Genomic DNA, 14,359 nt, shown 5'->3' on the forward strand with positions numbered 1-14,359 from the left:
ACCGGAGGGAGAGGAAAGGTTGAGACCTACAACGGAAGAACAGGATGTGGATAACAGGTTGGAGCCCGCGGGAGAATCACGAGAAGATGATGACAGGCCCAGGCCTGTGACTGAGGAACCGGGTGTGGACAACAGGCTGAGGCCCGTGGCAGAAGTACCGGAAGATGGTGACAGGCAACCTGTGACGAAGGCACCAGAAGGAGACGACATGCTGAGAGCTGAACCGGAAGAACCCGATGTGGATAATAGGTTTGAGCCCGCGGGAGAGTCACGAGAAGATGACAACAGGCCCGGTCCTGTGACGGAGGCACCAGAAGAAGACGAACTGAGACCAGCGACGGATGAAGAAGACAGGCTGAGACCTACGACGGATGAGTCTGGTAAGAAAGAAACAACAGTGCCTGTCACCGAGGCCACTGATAGACAGGACAGTAACTTCAGACCTGCAACTGAAAATGACAGACCGACCCACGAAACCGTTACACAAAGAACCTCGACTCTAGGGACTGTAGTATTCGGTACAAAAGACAGACCTGGACTTGTAACTGAAGCAACTGGTAGAGACGACAGACCTTTATCTACGTCCGTGTCTGTAAATGGACAGTTCATAACGTTGGCTATGACTACTAACCTACAGGCTAGAATAAGACCTACGACGGAATCAAGACTAGAGACAAGACAGACACCCCGACCTGTGACCGAATCAACCACAAAACATGTCGGCACATCTCTGGAGACAGAGGAGCCCGAAGGAGAAAGCAAACTCGGACCTACGACCGATTACACCGATGTACGATTCGGACATGCGACTCAAATGACCGATACTCGAGCTAGAAGCACACCGTCGACGGAAGCTACGACGGGTATAAATACTAAACCGACGTTTGCGACTGACGTTACTGACGGCAACTTAAGACCTATAACTGAAACTTCGACTGAAGCCACTGACAAACAAAACAGGCCAAATCTTGCGACTGAAGTATCTGATAGCCAGGACACACATGTGGGTACAACTAGAGCCCCTGTCAAGCAAGACGACTCGAGAATTACAGACGAAGTAACTGACGGACAGAAAACTTCTAAAATTGCAACTCAAGCCCTCAATAGAAATAGAGCCACAACCGAGGCCTCAGAAAGCCAGAACAAGCTTCGAGCTGCTACTGAAGCCCCTGAGGGACAGGACGAATCTAGAAGTGCAAATGAAGTCCCTAGTGGACAATTTATTCCTAAAATTATAACTGACGTTCCCGATAGATTGGACAAAAATTCTGTTGCAACTGAAGCAACTGCTGATCATGATGTATCTAGAGTTGCAGCTGAATCCCCCGAAAAAAGACAAAGCACAGCAGCTATTACAACTAAAAATCCTGACAGGCATCACATGTCAAAGCTTGTGACTGAAATACATGAGAAGCAGGGCCTAGCTAGTACTACAACTCAAGCCTCCGGCAGGCAAGACGCATCTAGACAAGCAAATGAAATACCTGACGTGGACGTAACTGACGCCCCCGACATACAGGACAGATACATGTATCAAGTTGCAACTGAAACAACTGACAGACAGGGCACTACTAGAATTGTATCTGACGCTCTCGATAGACTGGACAAAAATATAGTTGCAACAGAAGCAACTGCTGAGCACGACGTATCTAAAGTTGTTACCGAGGCCCTCAACAGGCAAGACGATGTAAGGCATACAACTGTGCCACCTGACATAGCTGATATCACAACTGACCCAACTAATGGGCAAGACGAGTCTGGAATTGAAAACGTGATACCTTACTGGCAGGGCATTCCTAGACCTGTAACAGACGCTCCCGACAGAATCGACAAAAATATAGTTGCATCAGAAGATTCTGACGAACGGGACATTCTTAGTATTGAAACGGAGGCTCCCGATAATCAGTCTATATCTAGAGATGCAAATGAAATACCTGGTGGGCAGGAGACAGCTAAAATTGCTACTCAAGCACCCGTTAAGAAAGGCCAACCTAAAGGTGCAACTGATGCATATGACAGGCAAGACAAATCTAGAAGTGAAAATGAAATACCTGACGGCCAACGCATACCCATGGTTACAACTGACGTACCCGGCAAACATAGAACTTCAACTGACACTTATAACTGGCTGGACAGGCAAAGGGTTACGACTGACACACAGGACGTATCTAAGGTTGTAACTGAATCAACTGACTTTAGTGACGAATCTAGAAGTGCAAAGGATATACCTGACGGCCAAGACATATCTATGATTACAACTGAAGTAACCGAGAAACATAGACCTGCAACTGAAACCTATAACTGGCTGGACAGGCAAAGGGTTACGACCAATACACAAGGCATGTCTATGGTTGTAACTGACAAGCAAGACAAATCTAGAAGTGAAAATGAAATACCTGACGACCAAGAAGTATCTATGATTATTACTGAAGCACCCGGTAAACATAGAACTGCAACTGACTCGTATGTTACGACTTACACACAAGGCGTACATTTATCTAAAGTTGTAACTGAATCATCTGATGGGCAGGGTATTCCTAGAACTGTAACTGACGCCCCCAACAGGCACGACGGCATGCCTAGAGTTGTAACAGAAGCAACTGAAATAACTAGCGTTGCAATGAAAGCATCTGACATACTGGACGGATCTAGAATTTCAAATGAAATACATTACGAACATGACATCCGTGGCACTGCAACTGAAAGACAGGATATACCTAGTAAAATTACGACTGAAGCAACTGACAAACAGGACAAACCTATTACAGCAACTGAGACGTCAAGAACAACGACGGTAACATCTGAAATGCAAGACGTACATATGACTGTAACTGACTCATCTGACAGGCAAGACGAACATAGAACTGCAAATGAGATTCTTCATGTTGTTAGCTATACGACTGAGATGCCTGGCAGCCATAATGTTCCTATAAGTGCAACTCAAGCCCCCAATAGCAAAGGCATTCCGGGTCCCATATCTGCGGCCACCGAAAATCAGGAGCATTTAGAAATTCCAACTGAACTATACAACAGCGAAGGCCAATCTAGAGTTGCAACTGAGATCTCTGACAGACTGTTCATGTCTAGAATTGTGACTATAGCCTCTGAAATCCAGGGCATACTTAGACCAGTGACTAAAGAACCTAACAGACATGGAATTCCCCGACTGACTACTGAAGCACCAGGTAAGAGTGGCATGACTCCCTAATTAGGGGAAATCTGACAGGTAATGTCTTTTTAATCACTCAAAATAAGGCTTGCACTTCCTGAAAATGAGACACTTGCATAAATTTCTTGAAATAGAGAAAACCTCTTTAGGTAGATCTCGGAATAAAAGGAGCACCCCTTTTCTGCTAAAGCTGCTTGAAGGTAACCACTTCTAATGTAGATAAATCTCCGCCAGAGTAAACTTGCCACTCCTCTTTAAATGACCACTCCTCTTTTAGATAAATGTCCTGAATTAATAACAACCCACCTCTAGCTTGTTGTTACTCACGTAACTACTCTTCTAGATAAATATCTCACAGAATAAGATGATCTTCTTTCCTTTAATCACTGGAGCAGCTTCTTGTATCCTACGAACTGCAAAATTATAGTACTTTTAATAGTTGTCCTATTCTACACAATCCATTCCACCATGGTTTAGCATTTCAATCTTCTGTATACATCAAGCCGTTTTCTCTTCGCTTCCGAATCACCTTATATGCATAACGTTACATCGTTAAGAATGCCATTAGATCTGAGTGTGTGTGTGTGCACGGTGTGAGTGTGGATAACTAATACTCAGTATAGGACAATGCTAACGTTGGATTTTGTGCTCTGTAGGAAAACCTGGTTCCAGACAACCAGATGGCTCCGTCGTACCAGGTATGACCCTTAACAAAAACATTTATCATTGTGAAATAGGCGTAATATGTATCTACGTACAGATACAAGTATCATTCATATACTAAATATTGACTAAGATACTTACATTTATTGTAGCTAGTTCCAGGAGGAACTAACGTAAGGTAAGATGCCCAAACAGGTCGTATTGAGGTATAGGTTTGCATACTATTACATGCATCAAGGTTTTATTTCTGTGCCTGTGTAGGACGACCTCTGACACCTGGGTCCAGGCGGCCAGACGGATCTGTCGTCCCGGAAATCCCCTCAGGTATGGTCGGTTATACACGGCCTATTGTTTGTGTCTACAGTTTGTATCTGTACGCAATTCCGTTTATGCTCAGGTCCCAATTGCGCCAGTGCCCGTCGGGGATGTAGCCCTGGCCGGTCCCCGGCTGGTCTGTGACGTAACAAATTTGTCCCGGTGGATTGCCGGCAACCGGAAGGGTACCTCTCGGTGTTCTCACGGTTCAGTGACGGCGTGTTTTTGTCAACAGGGCCCGGGTAGAATTTAAGTCAGAACTAAATTCTTCTCGGCCGGGCCGAAAAATAGCCCTTTAGCCACAGGGTGTCCTGCGCGACCACGTAGGAGTCACGCCTAAAAGTGCCCTAAAACAGCCCGGGAACTACCGGCCAGGGCCACTTGTTCCAATTAGGACCTAAGCATAATGCTACAATACCGGAATAGGCTAGAGCCCGCGTTTGTTTCAACTATTTCTCTCCACAGGAACCAACCGACTGCAGTTCCCCAAACCTCCATCCACCGACAACTACGCCGAGGTGAAGCCTTCCCAGCCGTTCAGCCCGGAGAGCTTCACTATCTCCTTCCTCATGAGGTAATGCGCGCTGCGATGTGTAATTTTAAGTGTGTAAGTGTTCGCCCCAGAACCAAGAGGTCCCGAGTTCGAGTCCTGCCATGCCACTGATCTTGTGCCTTTGGGCATGACACTTTACACGAATTTTATCACTTAATTAACTCAAGTGAAATGAGTATTGTCTGTCCTGTATTTGTCCTCTGCGTTGGTGGCGGCATAAAATAAGTTGATATAACTTGAGTTTTCCGTCATCATGTTCAGTCATGAAATGTTGGAATACAAAACAAGAACCTGATGAAATCATTCCTTCATTAATAGACTTTACGCCACCAACAAAAGTATATTATACTGCCTATTGAGGTCTGATTGTCAGTTCAGAAATACGTATTTAAAAATTTGTATATATTGTTGTATGTTTAGTCATGTTTCTGTGGTTTTATGTTTGTACTATGGGGATAACCTGAAATAAAGTCATTCATTCATTATCCACCTACCTGTCATCTCATCAGGTCAGCGGAGCCTCTGTGGCGTTTTGACGGGCAGAGGTGGACCTCCGTCCCGGGCGCCCCAGCCGGCACAGGCACGGTGTTCTCCTACGCCGTCCCGGAGGAGGACAACGAGATCCAGTTCTACGGAGACTCGACCTCTCGCATTTACAAGTTCCTGGTGGATGGCAAGCAAGTCGACGTGGACATCCCTCAGGTACTTATGCCATTCATAATCCTCGACTAGTGTTGAAAGTAATTGTGATATTTTGGCACTTTTGGTGCATTTTTTTTAGGAATTTCTGAATGACTGCAGTGGCGTCGAATGGCCAAATAGCTAGGATACGAAAGCTAGAAGTCACGGGTTCGATTCTTGGCATTATTATGAAAATTCTGTAACAAAACGTACATACATGGTGTTGAAATGCCTTCCGATGAAACACTAAAGACTTTCAAACTAGGGGAAGCCACTTCACACGATTTTTTTCATTCCACTTTGGTGTAAATGGGTACCTGACTTCGGTTGGGGAGGTAAATAGCAATGCCAATGGAATGAGAGGGATGGGGTCCGCCTTCCTATACCGAACCCTAGACACAGTGGTTTGTAAACAACCCACTGCCACTATGGCATACAACAGGCTATGGGGCTCCCTTTACCTTTACTTAATTGAATGACACCCGAAGCCAGTCTTTAAACCTGTTTTCAAAACCTCAAAGCTGATTATTATTGTTTTTATTTCATTTTATGAAGATTTACTATCACCTCTTCAAGATGTCACATCTGAGACCAGACTGTAAGGTTTGAACCACTTACACCGGAAAGAACCCCTGCTCTTTTCGATAACTGTGGTGGGATCTTTAACGTGCTCAAGGAGTGGCTCTCTCGAACACGGGACCTCTGGTTTTACGTCCTGTCTGAGAGGACGTCCCTAGCTATATAGCCCAAGCTAGGTACTCATTTACACTTAGTCTATTGTTTTGTTTTTTCCCTTCTTTACCAGGTTCTTGATGGCGAGTGGCACAATGTGGTGATCACTTGGGACGGGCGGACCGGGGACTGGGAGGTGTTCGTCGACGGGATAAGGCGTGCTGATGGCCGGAGGCTGGCGCCGGGCCACACCGTCCGGCCTGGCGGGACCTGGATCCTCGGGCAGGAGCAGGACACCGTGGGCGGAGGCTTCGAACCCTTCCAGGTTTGTTTTGTCTTTTGTGTCGTTGGCTTTGCATTAGCAGGTTTTACACGCTTCTCCAGAGCACAGACACAATGAAGATACATGTGCTCTAAACAAGTTTTCAACAAGTTTTCGTCTAGTTCTGTCGGTTTCCAAGGGATGTTAGCACTGAGATCCTGTGCCATGTGTTCCAGCCTCTTTGTCTTCTAGTAATTGCGGCCTCTTTATCCTTGATCTGCTCGATCTAGCAGTATTTGAGTGCCGTTGGCTCGGTAAGCGATTCACGGATTGGCACAAGGTCTACAGACACACTTTCCTATCTCGCAGGCGTACGTCGGTGAGCTCGCAGAGTTCCACATCGGGCAGAATCGGTTGAACATGACAAAGACTCCTGATTGTCACTGTCACTTTATGTACATGTACGTGAGCATAGCCTTGCATAACGTATACTCTGGACATGACATTTTTGCAGGCGTACGTGGGAGAGCTTACAGAGTTCCACATCTGGCGGAATGTTCTGGACGAGGACGACAGAGACGACGTCCTGGCGGGAAGGCGAACGGGAGATGTTCTGGACTGGCGAACCGTCAGGGTTGAACCGCGCGGGAGAGTGGACATGGCGCCGTACGACTCAGGTCAGTCGGGTACTTTTTGTTTGTTTGTTTGTTTGTTTTGTTTGTTTAGCATAACAAGGAAACCGCCATTAGGCATAACATACCAGTGTCGTACATGTAAGTACAAGGTACATAAGACCGGACTGTAAGGTTTGAACAACTCACACCGAGAAGGACCCCTGCTCTTTTCGATAAGTGCAGTGGGTTCTTTAACGTGCGTGGGGTGTGGCTCTCCCCAAACACGGGACACGTAAGATATTCGGTAAGTCGGGTACCTTGACGATCTATAACGCTCTCTGTGTCAATCTACTAGGGTTGCAGCGTTGACAGCCCCTTAAATAATTTCATTAGGTTGATAACTGACTTTAGTTTAGTCACACCCAAATGAGTTTATAAACTGGATAAACGGATTCTATCCTCTGTAGGGCGACCTGAGACCCCGGGGTCCAGACGACCAGATGGCTCTGTCGTACCTGAGATCCCCTCAGGTAGAATCGCCATTTTTATACTTCCCTAGGATCCTGCTATCGTCTCGTTTTTTTTTTTTTTGACTGCCCGTATAATGTGTTAATAGTATGTCAATTTGTATATTTAGACGTGTGTGCATGGCAGTTTTGAAGAACGCAGAAAAATTTAAATGTGATACCTCGGTGAAAGTTAGACATCAAGGTAATAAGATACGCCAAAAACAGTTACTCAGACAACTGGATATGATTTTGGAAACGGTCAGACGTTTCAGATAGCATCCGCTACCCTTCGACAGGGTCCTTTCTAACAACTCCACAGTGTCACTGACGAAGAGTAGTGGATGCTACCTGAAATATCTGGCCATTTCCAAACCCATAACGAGTTGTTAGAAAAACTTCTTTTTTTGCATAAAGGCGAAACCACCTACATGTAGTATCTGGATCAACCCAAGATGATGTACATTCCCGTTTTCACCTGTTCTCACAATAGGCAACCGACTGTCGTTCCCGCACCCTCCGTCCACCGCTAACTTCGCCGAGGTGAAACCTTCCCGGCCCACCAGCATGGACAGCTTCACCATCTCCTTCCTCATGAAGTAATTTGTTCAGCCAAACCTATTTATAGTGATAGCGGGCTTAGAATGTTCGAGTCGACATGCAGATGAACCCTAAAGACAATTTTTTGTTATGTCGGGGGTGGGGGGTGGGGTGGTGGGGTCGAATTCCGACTGTTTGGGTCAATCGCATGCCTCTTCCACTTAGTCTTTACGATTACTCTGTGTTTGTTAAACTTCTTGAAAGAGATAGCGGAATGTACCCGGTACAATCCTGCACATACTATCATCATGTAAAAAGATCGCCAAAAAACATTTACTCAAGCAAAATCATATCTAGTTGCTTGAGTAGCTGTTTATTGGCGTATCAATACAGTATTTCCTGTGTCTTTCCTGTCACGGTAAATAGAAGATGCGCTTTACAATGATCGTGAGTGAAGCTTGTACAATCCGTTTCAAATTTCATCCTTTAGGTCAGCGCAGCCTCTGGCGTTTTGACGGGCAGCGGTGGACCTCCGTCCCTGTGCATCTGTCACTCTCTCTGTAAACAATTTTCCCCCTTCCCTGTCCATGTCACAGTCTATTACTCCATGATCTACCAACGTGATGAAACTATTCACGCGTACCTATTATCTCTTTAGATCAGCGGAGCCTCTGTGGCGTTTTGACGGGCAGAGGTGGGCCTCCGTCCCGGGCGCCCCCGCCGGCACTGGCACGGTGTTCTCTTACGCCGTCCCGGAGGAGGACAACGAGATCCAGTTCTACGGAGACTCCAGTACGCGGACATACAAGCTCCTGGTGAACGATGAAAGAGCGGATGTGGATATCCCTCGGGTGATTTTTTTTTTACCTTTGCCAACAAGTTTATCTATTTGTATCTGTATAGCCGGTATAACCCCCTTTCGGCGTAACACACACGTATGTTTTGATATACTGCCGTAGAAGGGGCTCGGATGGGAAATCGGGCTTGATGTTGCATCCCATCCGATCCTGATGTCCAGTGCGGGCACCCGGTTTCAGACATATCCCCGCGGACGTAGAAATGCATCATGGACACATAAAAAGGACAAATTTAAAAGTTGGGCCGCAAAATACACTATAGCCGACGCTCTCCTCATTGGTGTCATAATTTCTTTTATAGGCCAAGACCTAATTACAAGCGCAATTTCATCAATCAATCCATAGCTTATTGTGTTATATTCAGCCAGAGCGTCTATAAACAGAGCATTGAATTTCTGAACACTTTTTTTTTCTCAAAACGACCACCAGGTTCTTGACGGCAAGTGGCACAACGTGCTGATTACCTGGGACGGACCGACCGGCGAGTGGACAGTGTTCGTGGACGGGATAGACCGGGCCCGCGGCCGGGGGCTGGCGCCGGGGCACACCGTCCGGCCCGGCGGGACATGGATTCTCGGGCAGGAACAGGACACCGTGGGCGGAGGCTTCGAACCCTTCCAGGTTGGTTTGACTCTTCCCTTTGCAACTTTTATTCACAATCCACGACTACTGCACATAGTAAAGAAACGTCGGACGTAAATTAGGAGGTCCAGTGTTCAGGAGAAACACACTTTTAGCACGTCAAAGGTCAAAGTTTTTCCCGGGCAAACCTTACAGTCTGGACTCAGGTTTGAAATCTTGAAGAGGTGACCTGTTAGGTCAATCCTTCCACAAATGTGTTAAATCTCAATAAAAAAACTAGATGTACATATTCAATTGCAAGCAAATCTCCTTAAGGATAAATTACGGAGATTATTTCATTATCGCATCCCTTACTCTTTCTCAGAGTCACCAAAGTGAACTGACACATTGATGTAAAGGAACTGAAAAAAATACGGTTGAACATAACAAAGACTCTTTTGTCACTGTATGTACATGTACATGAGCATAGCCTTGCATAACGTATACTCTACTTTTTCTCTGTACATTTCCATTTTCGCAGGCGTACGTGGGCGACCTTACAGAGTTCCACATCTGGAAGAGGGTTCTAAGCAAGAAGGAGAGAGACGAGGTCCTGGCAGGGAGGCTGGTGGGAAATGTTCTGGACTGGCGAACTACTTATGTGGACACAAAGGAAGGTGCGCGGCCCAGACCCTACCTACCCGGTGAGTCAGTCACTGAAAGTGAAAGTAATCTCGAACCAGTTTAGCTCATTGAAGGAAGAGCTAATCTTCCACTGGTCGTGACAGAGAAGACAGACGTTATGTACAGTATTTACAGGTTCTTTGTACCGGGGAAATTCCCCAAGCCCTTTTTCGACAGGCACAATGAACAGTGGACCACGGCTTAACGTCCCGTCCGAAGGACTGCGATCCTAAACAGTAGCGTGCATGTCGGGTGAGCGACAACAGCCAGGATTCGAACTCCCAACCTGTTAGTCCTATACGACTCGAATACTACATGTACAGCGTTTAGTCATCATGGACATGAATGTGCAAATAAACATCTTTGTCATTTGTTTAATTTTTATATTCCAAACAAGTAATCACAAGACGTGGTGATGACACACTCAAGTTTTTTCAACTTATATTAATGCTGCCACCAACATAGGGGACAATATAATACTCATTTTCACCTGAGCGAAGTGAGGAGAGTCATATAAAGTGCCTTTCCCAAGGGCACAAAATCAGTGGCATATCAGGACTCGAACCCGGGACCTCTTGGTTCCGAGTCGAGCACTCTGCCTCTACGCCACATGACGCCACACATTGTCATTTGCTATTGTGTGTATTGTCATTGTCTAACATTATAGTCTATGTCTTTTTGCAGAGAGACTGTCTCCTCCAGCAGAGGTCTTTCCGCCAGGATTCACTCCACCACCTGGAGGTGTCTATCCACCCGGTGGTATTCAAAGACCTGGAGGTATTTATCGTCCTGGAGATCTCTCACCAACTGGAGAAAGAGTACCCATCGAAATCCCACCAGAAGGGGTTTATCCGCCTGGAGTCACTCCACCGCCTGGGGGTGTTTATCCACCAGGAGGGGTTTATCCACCAGGAGGTGTATATCCGCCAGGGGGCGTTTATCCACCAGGGGGTGTTTATCCACCAGGAGGTGTTTATCCACCAGGAGGTGTATATCCACCTGGAGAAGTTTATCCACCTGGTCAATATCCACCCGGCACAAGACCTCCAGGTTTTAGACTTTATTACGCATCAACTAACTTCTTTAGAACGACTGACACACGACTGCACACACATAACAAGCCCAAATAGCGGGCCAAATGTGCCTGGGAGTCTGTACCGTCTCACGCCCTTCTCTGCTAATGATTGATACGTTTTGATGTAGATGACCTCCTATACTCTCCTCGCAACTGTATAATGGTGATGTGTGGACACTTTGGAAATGTTACAAACCCTCAATAAGACAAATGTTCTGGACAACTTCTATTTTTGTTCACACCCTGTCAATATGATGTCCCCTAGGATCCTACCGGCTCCAGTTTCCAGAGCCAGTCAGCACAGACAACTACGCCACAATCGACACAAGCACGTCCCGGGACTTTGATTCCGAGTACTTCGTAATCGCCTTCCATATAAGGTGAAGAGTCATGACGTTCTAAATTTTCTTCAATTACGTAAGCTACAGTCAGTTCACTCTGTTTTTCAGCTGACAGATGGAATTTATTGGGCAGGAAGAACTCGTACACTCCATACAGTGTCTTTAATTCGTGTTAAACGTTCACATCTGAAGCAAACACTACATGTATGTTTTGCGAAAACAATTAAAGCAATGGAACAAAAGGGTTAAATCGACCGGCCAGATCAACATTGATCTGGGGCGCTTACTATAATTATTGCGCATACTATTTGAAGTTTACCGGCTGGAAAACAGTCCAGACAGTAGCTTTTCGGGAAGCTAAACTGGAAAGTACATCTTTCCTTCCCTCGCAGAACGGACTCTCCGACCACCGGAACAGTTTTCTCGTACGCCACGGAGGACGAGGTGAACGAAGTGCAGTTCTACGGCGAGCCGGAATCGACCGTCTACAAACTCCGCGTCAACGGGGAGACCTCCGACAACATCAACATCGACAACGTACGTGTTCATGCCAATCTTTGGCACTTCATTAGCATCCCAGTCCAGCAGAATACATACAGTACATATTAGTTACTTGGGCTCTTGGCCCCGTACAGAGCATAGGCCACTCACGATCCTCTTCCATCCAGCTCGGTTTTGGGCTTCCCTCTCGACATCTTCCCAGCGCTTCCCCAAATCAGTTCAGTTAGCTCCCTCTCTGTGCCTTGCCTCCAGGAGTTTCTGGGATGGCCCCTCCTTCCCTGTACATGTTCATACAGACCATCAGCACTTCATTAGCATCTCGGTTCAATAAAATTATATACATGTTCATTAATAATTAACAGTGTAGAGTCAGGGTTTTAAGCCTTGGGGGGCAGATAAAAACTTGACGGTGATTCCTCTATATGTTTGCCTTGGCTTGAGAAGAATCTAGATGTAGATCCAGATGCACGTGCCCTGTCAAGATTAACAGGAGACATACTAGTAATTTATCTTTCTTTAAGTTCTCTAAAGATGCAGATTTAGTCTAAAGTTTTATCTGATGTTTACAGCTTTCTGAGAGTGGCACACAGTAATTACATGTAATACATGCTGTTACATATTACTTACTTGGGCTCTTGGCCCCGTACATAGGCTGAATGATGATCCTCTTCCATCCAGCTCGGTTTTGGGCTTCCCTCTTGACGTCTTCCCAGTTCAGTCAGCTCTGTGCCTCACCTCCAGGAGTTTCTGGGATGGATTCTTGATACATATCGACATGAATAACGGAAATCCTCCCTGTTGCATTAAGAACCACAAGGTTCAGAAGAAGACTGAGTGATTGAGTATATTCTGAACGTGTTATCTGTTTTCCCTTCAAGCTTTCTGATGGAGAGTGGCACACCGTCATCATAACCTGGGACGCGAGGCTTGGCAGCTGGGCGGTCCTGGTGGACGACGAGGAGCCGGGACAGGGACATGGTCTGGCGCGTTTACACTCCATCCGCCCCGACGGAACCTGGATCTTGGGCCAGGAGCAGGACACTGTTGGAGGAGGGTTCGAGGAGGAACAGGTGCAAATTGTTTTGTCCTTTCATACTGCACTCCCAGTTTTTCACCGCAAGCTCATGGGTTCAAATCCAAGCCTAGTGTTTTAGTACGCTAGTCGAATGCTACTGGTCGGAGATGCATCATCTGAATTATTGCCATGGTTTCTTGTTAACCCTCAAACACCCGAACTTTTTTTGTGACGGTAATGACCGAACGGACCAAATGGACCCCATTATGTTTCTCGCAAATTCATATTCCCTTTTGCATTCTTTCAGTAATCTTTGCACATATATTTGTTAAACATAGCCAGAAGTATATTTTGGCATGATTAAGTGTTAAAAAAATCCAGCTTATTATCATAATTTATGCAAAAATAGGATGAGGCCTGCAGACATGAACATGGGGTTGACCTTTGACCTCAAATAATTGCCAAAGGTCAAAACCTCTGAAGACCTGATGAAATCATTCCTGAGGTTACGGTTACTTGGCAAACTGCATAATATTAAAGCAATAATGCTTCTTTGAAGACATTTTTAGAACATCCGAACAATTTCGTGTGTACGAAAGTGCAAATATATGGCTGGGGTCCATTTGGACCCCAGACGGTCTCAATCAGACTTCCCCTTGTTATTTTTACAAATTTGTCCCGATCTCCAAAAAAAATTAGGAGAACTTGAAGAAGAGGTTTATTGACAAAGTCACGGGAGGAATTTTTTTCGGCTCAAAAATTTTCAAATAGCACATAAAAATATACGCCTGGGGTCCAAATGGACCCCGTTCTGGTGTTTGAGGGTTAATACTCCTTCAAAACGACATGTTGTTGCAGGCCTTTGTTGGCGATATTGCAGAGTTCAACGTTTGGGACACTCTACCAACTGAAGATTTACTGGAGAAGTTGAAGAGAGGAGAGAGAGTGGACGGCACTGTCGTGTCCTGGAGAGAGACTGAAATCAAACCCGAGGGAGAGGTCACACGGCAGCTGTACACACCGGGTAAGGTTAAAGTGCAAGGGTTGAGGTCAGGGGTTAGTAAAAGGGCCAGGAAGAGTCCGCACTTTATATACTAACTAGGTTAAACCAACTTCTCTAAATCGTGGCTAACTCATTTTTTTTTCAAAATTTGTAATGATATGTGTATCCATCATAAGCATGAACTTTCGGCCCAAAAGGGATTGAGGTAGGTTTGTCAATCTGTAGTCAAATTTCAGATCCAGCACAAAAAAAAGTTCTCTTACCTAGAGCTTTTGACCAGTCACTCTGGTCAGTAGACTGAATCAGTCAGGCTTGTTACGTGCCTTCTTTGAAGTGTGACATCAGGA

At 45.8% G+C, this 14,359-nt stretch overlaps 1 protein-coding gene across 1 annotated transcript in view; it reads left to right on the forward strand.

The window, feature by feature from the left end:
- Positions 1–14,359, forward strand: part of LOC109487475 — a 46,515-nt gene that overhangs the window by 6,899 nt on the left and 25,257 nt on the right. Inside the window, exons 8-19 of the mRNA XM_019791465.1 lie at positions 8–380; positions 3,826–3,867; positions 4,094–4,156; positions 4,613–4,721; positions 5,210–5,402; positions 6,187–6,378; positions 9,935–10,097; positions 10,762–11,127; positions 11,418–11,532; positions 11,886–12,030; positions 12,873–13,064; positions 13,868–14,033. Of these exons, the coding sequence (XP_019647024.1) occupies positions 8–380; positions 3,826–3,867; positions 4,094–4,156; positions 4,613–4,721; positions 5,210–5,402; positions 6,187–6,378; positions 9,935–10,097; positions 10,762–11,127; positions 11,418–11,532; positions 11,886–12,030; positions 12,873–13,064; positions 13,868–14,033 (2,119 nt within the window). The remainder of the gene's footprint in view (positions 1–7; positions 381–3,825; positions 3,868–4,093; positions 4,157–4,612; positions 4,722–5,209; positions 5,403–6,186; positions 6,379–9,934; positions 10,098–10,761; positions 11,128–11,417; positions 11,533–11,885; positions 12,031–12,872; positions 13,065–13,867; positions 14,034–14,359) is intronic.

Source organism: Branchiostoma belcheri, unplaced genomic scaffold (genome assembly GCF_001625305.1).
Source record: "Branchiostoma belcheri isolate BF01 breed outbred unplaced genomic scaffold, Haploidv18h27 scaffold89, whole genome shotgun sequence".
In the NCBI taxonomy this organism is placed as follows: Eukaryota; Metazoa; Chordata; class Leptocardii; order Amphioxiformes; family Branchiostomatidae; genus Branchiostoma; species Branchiostoma belcheri.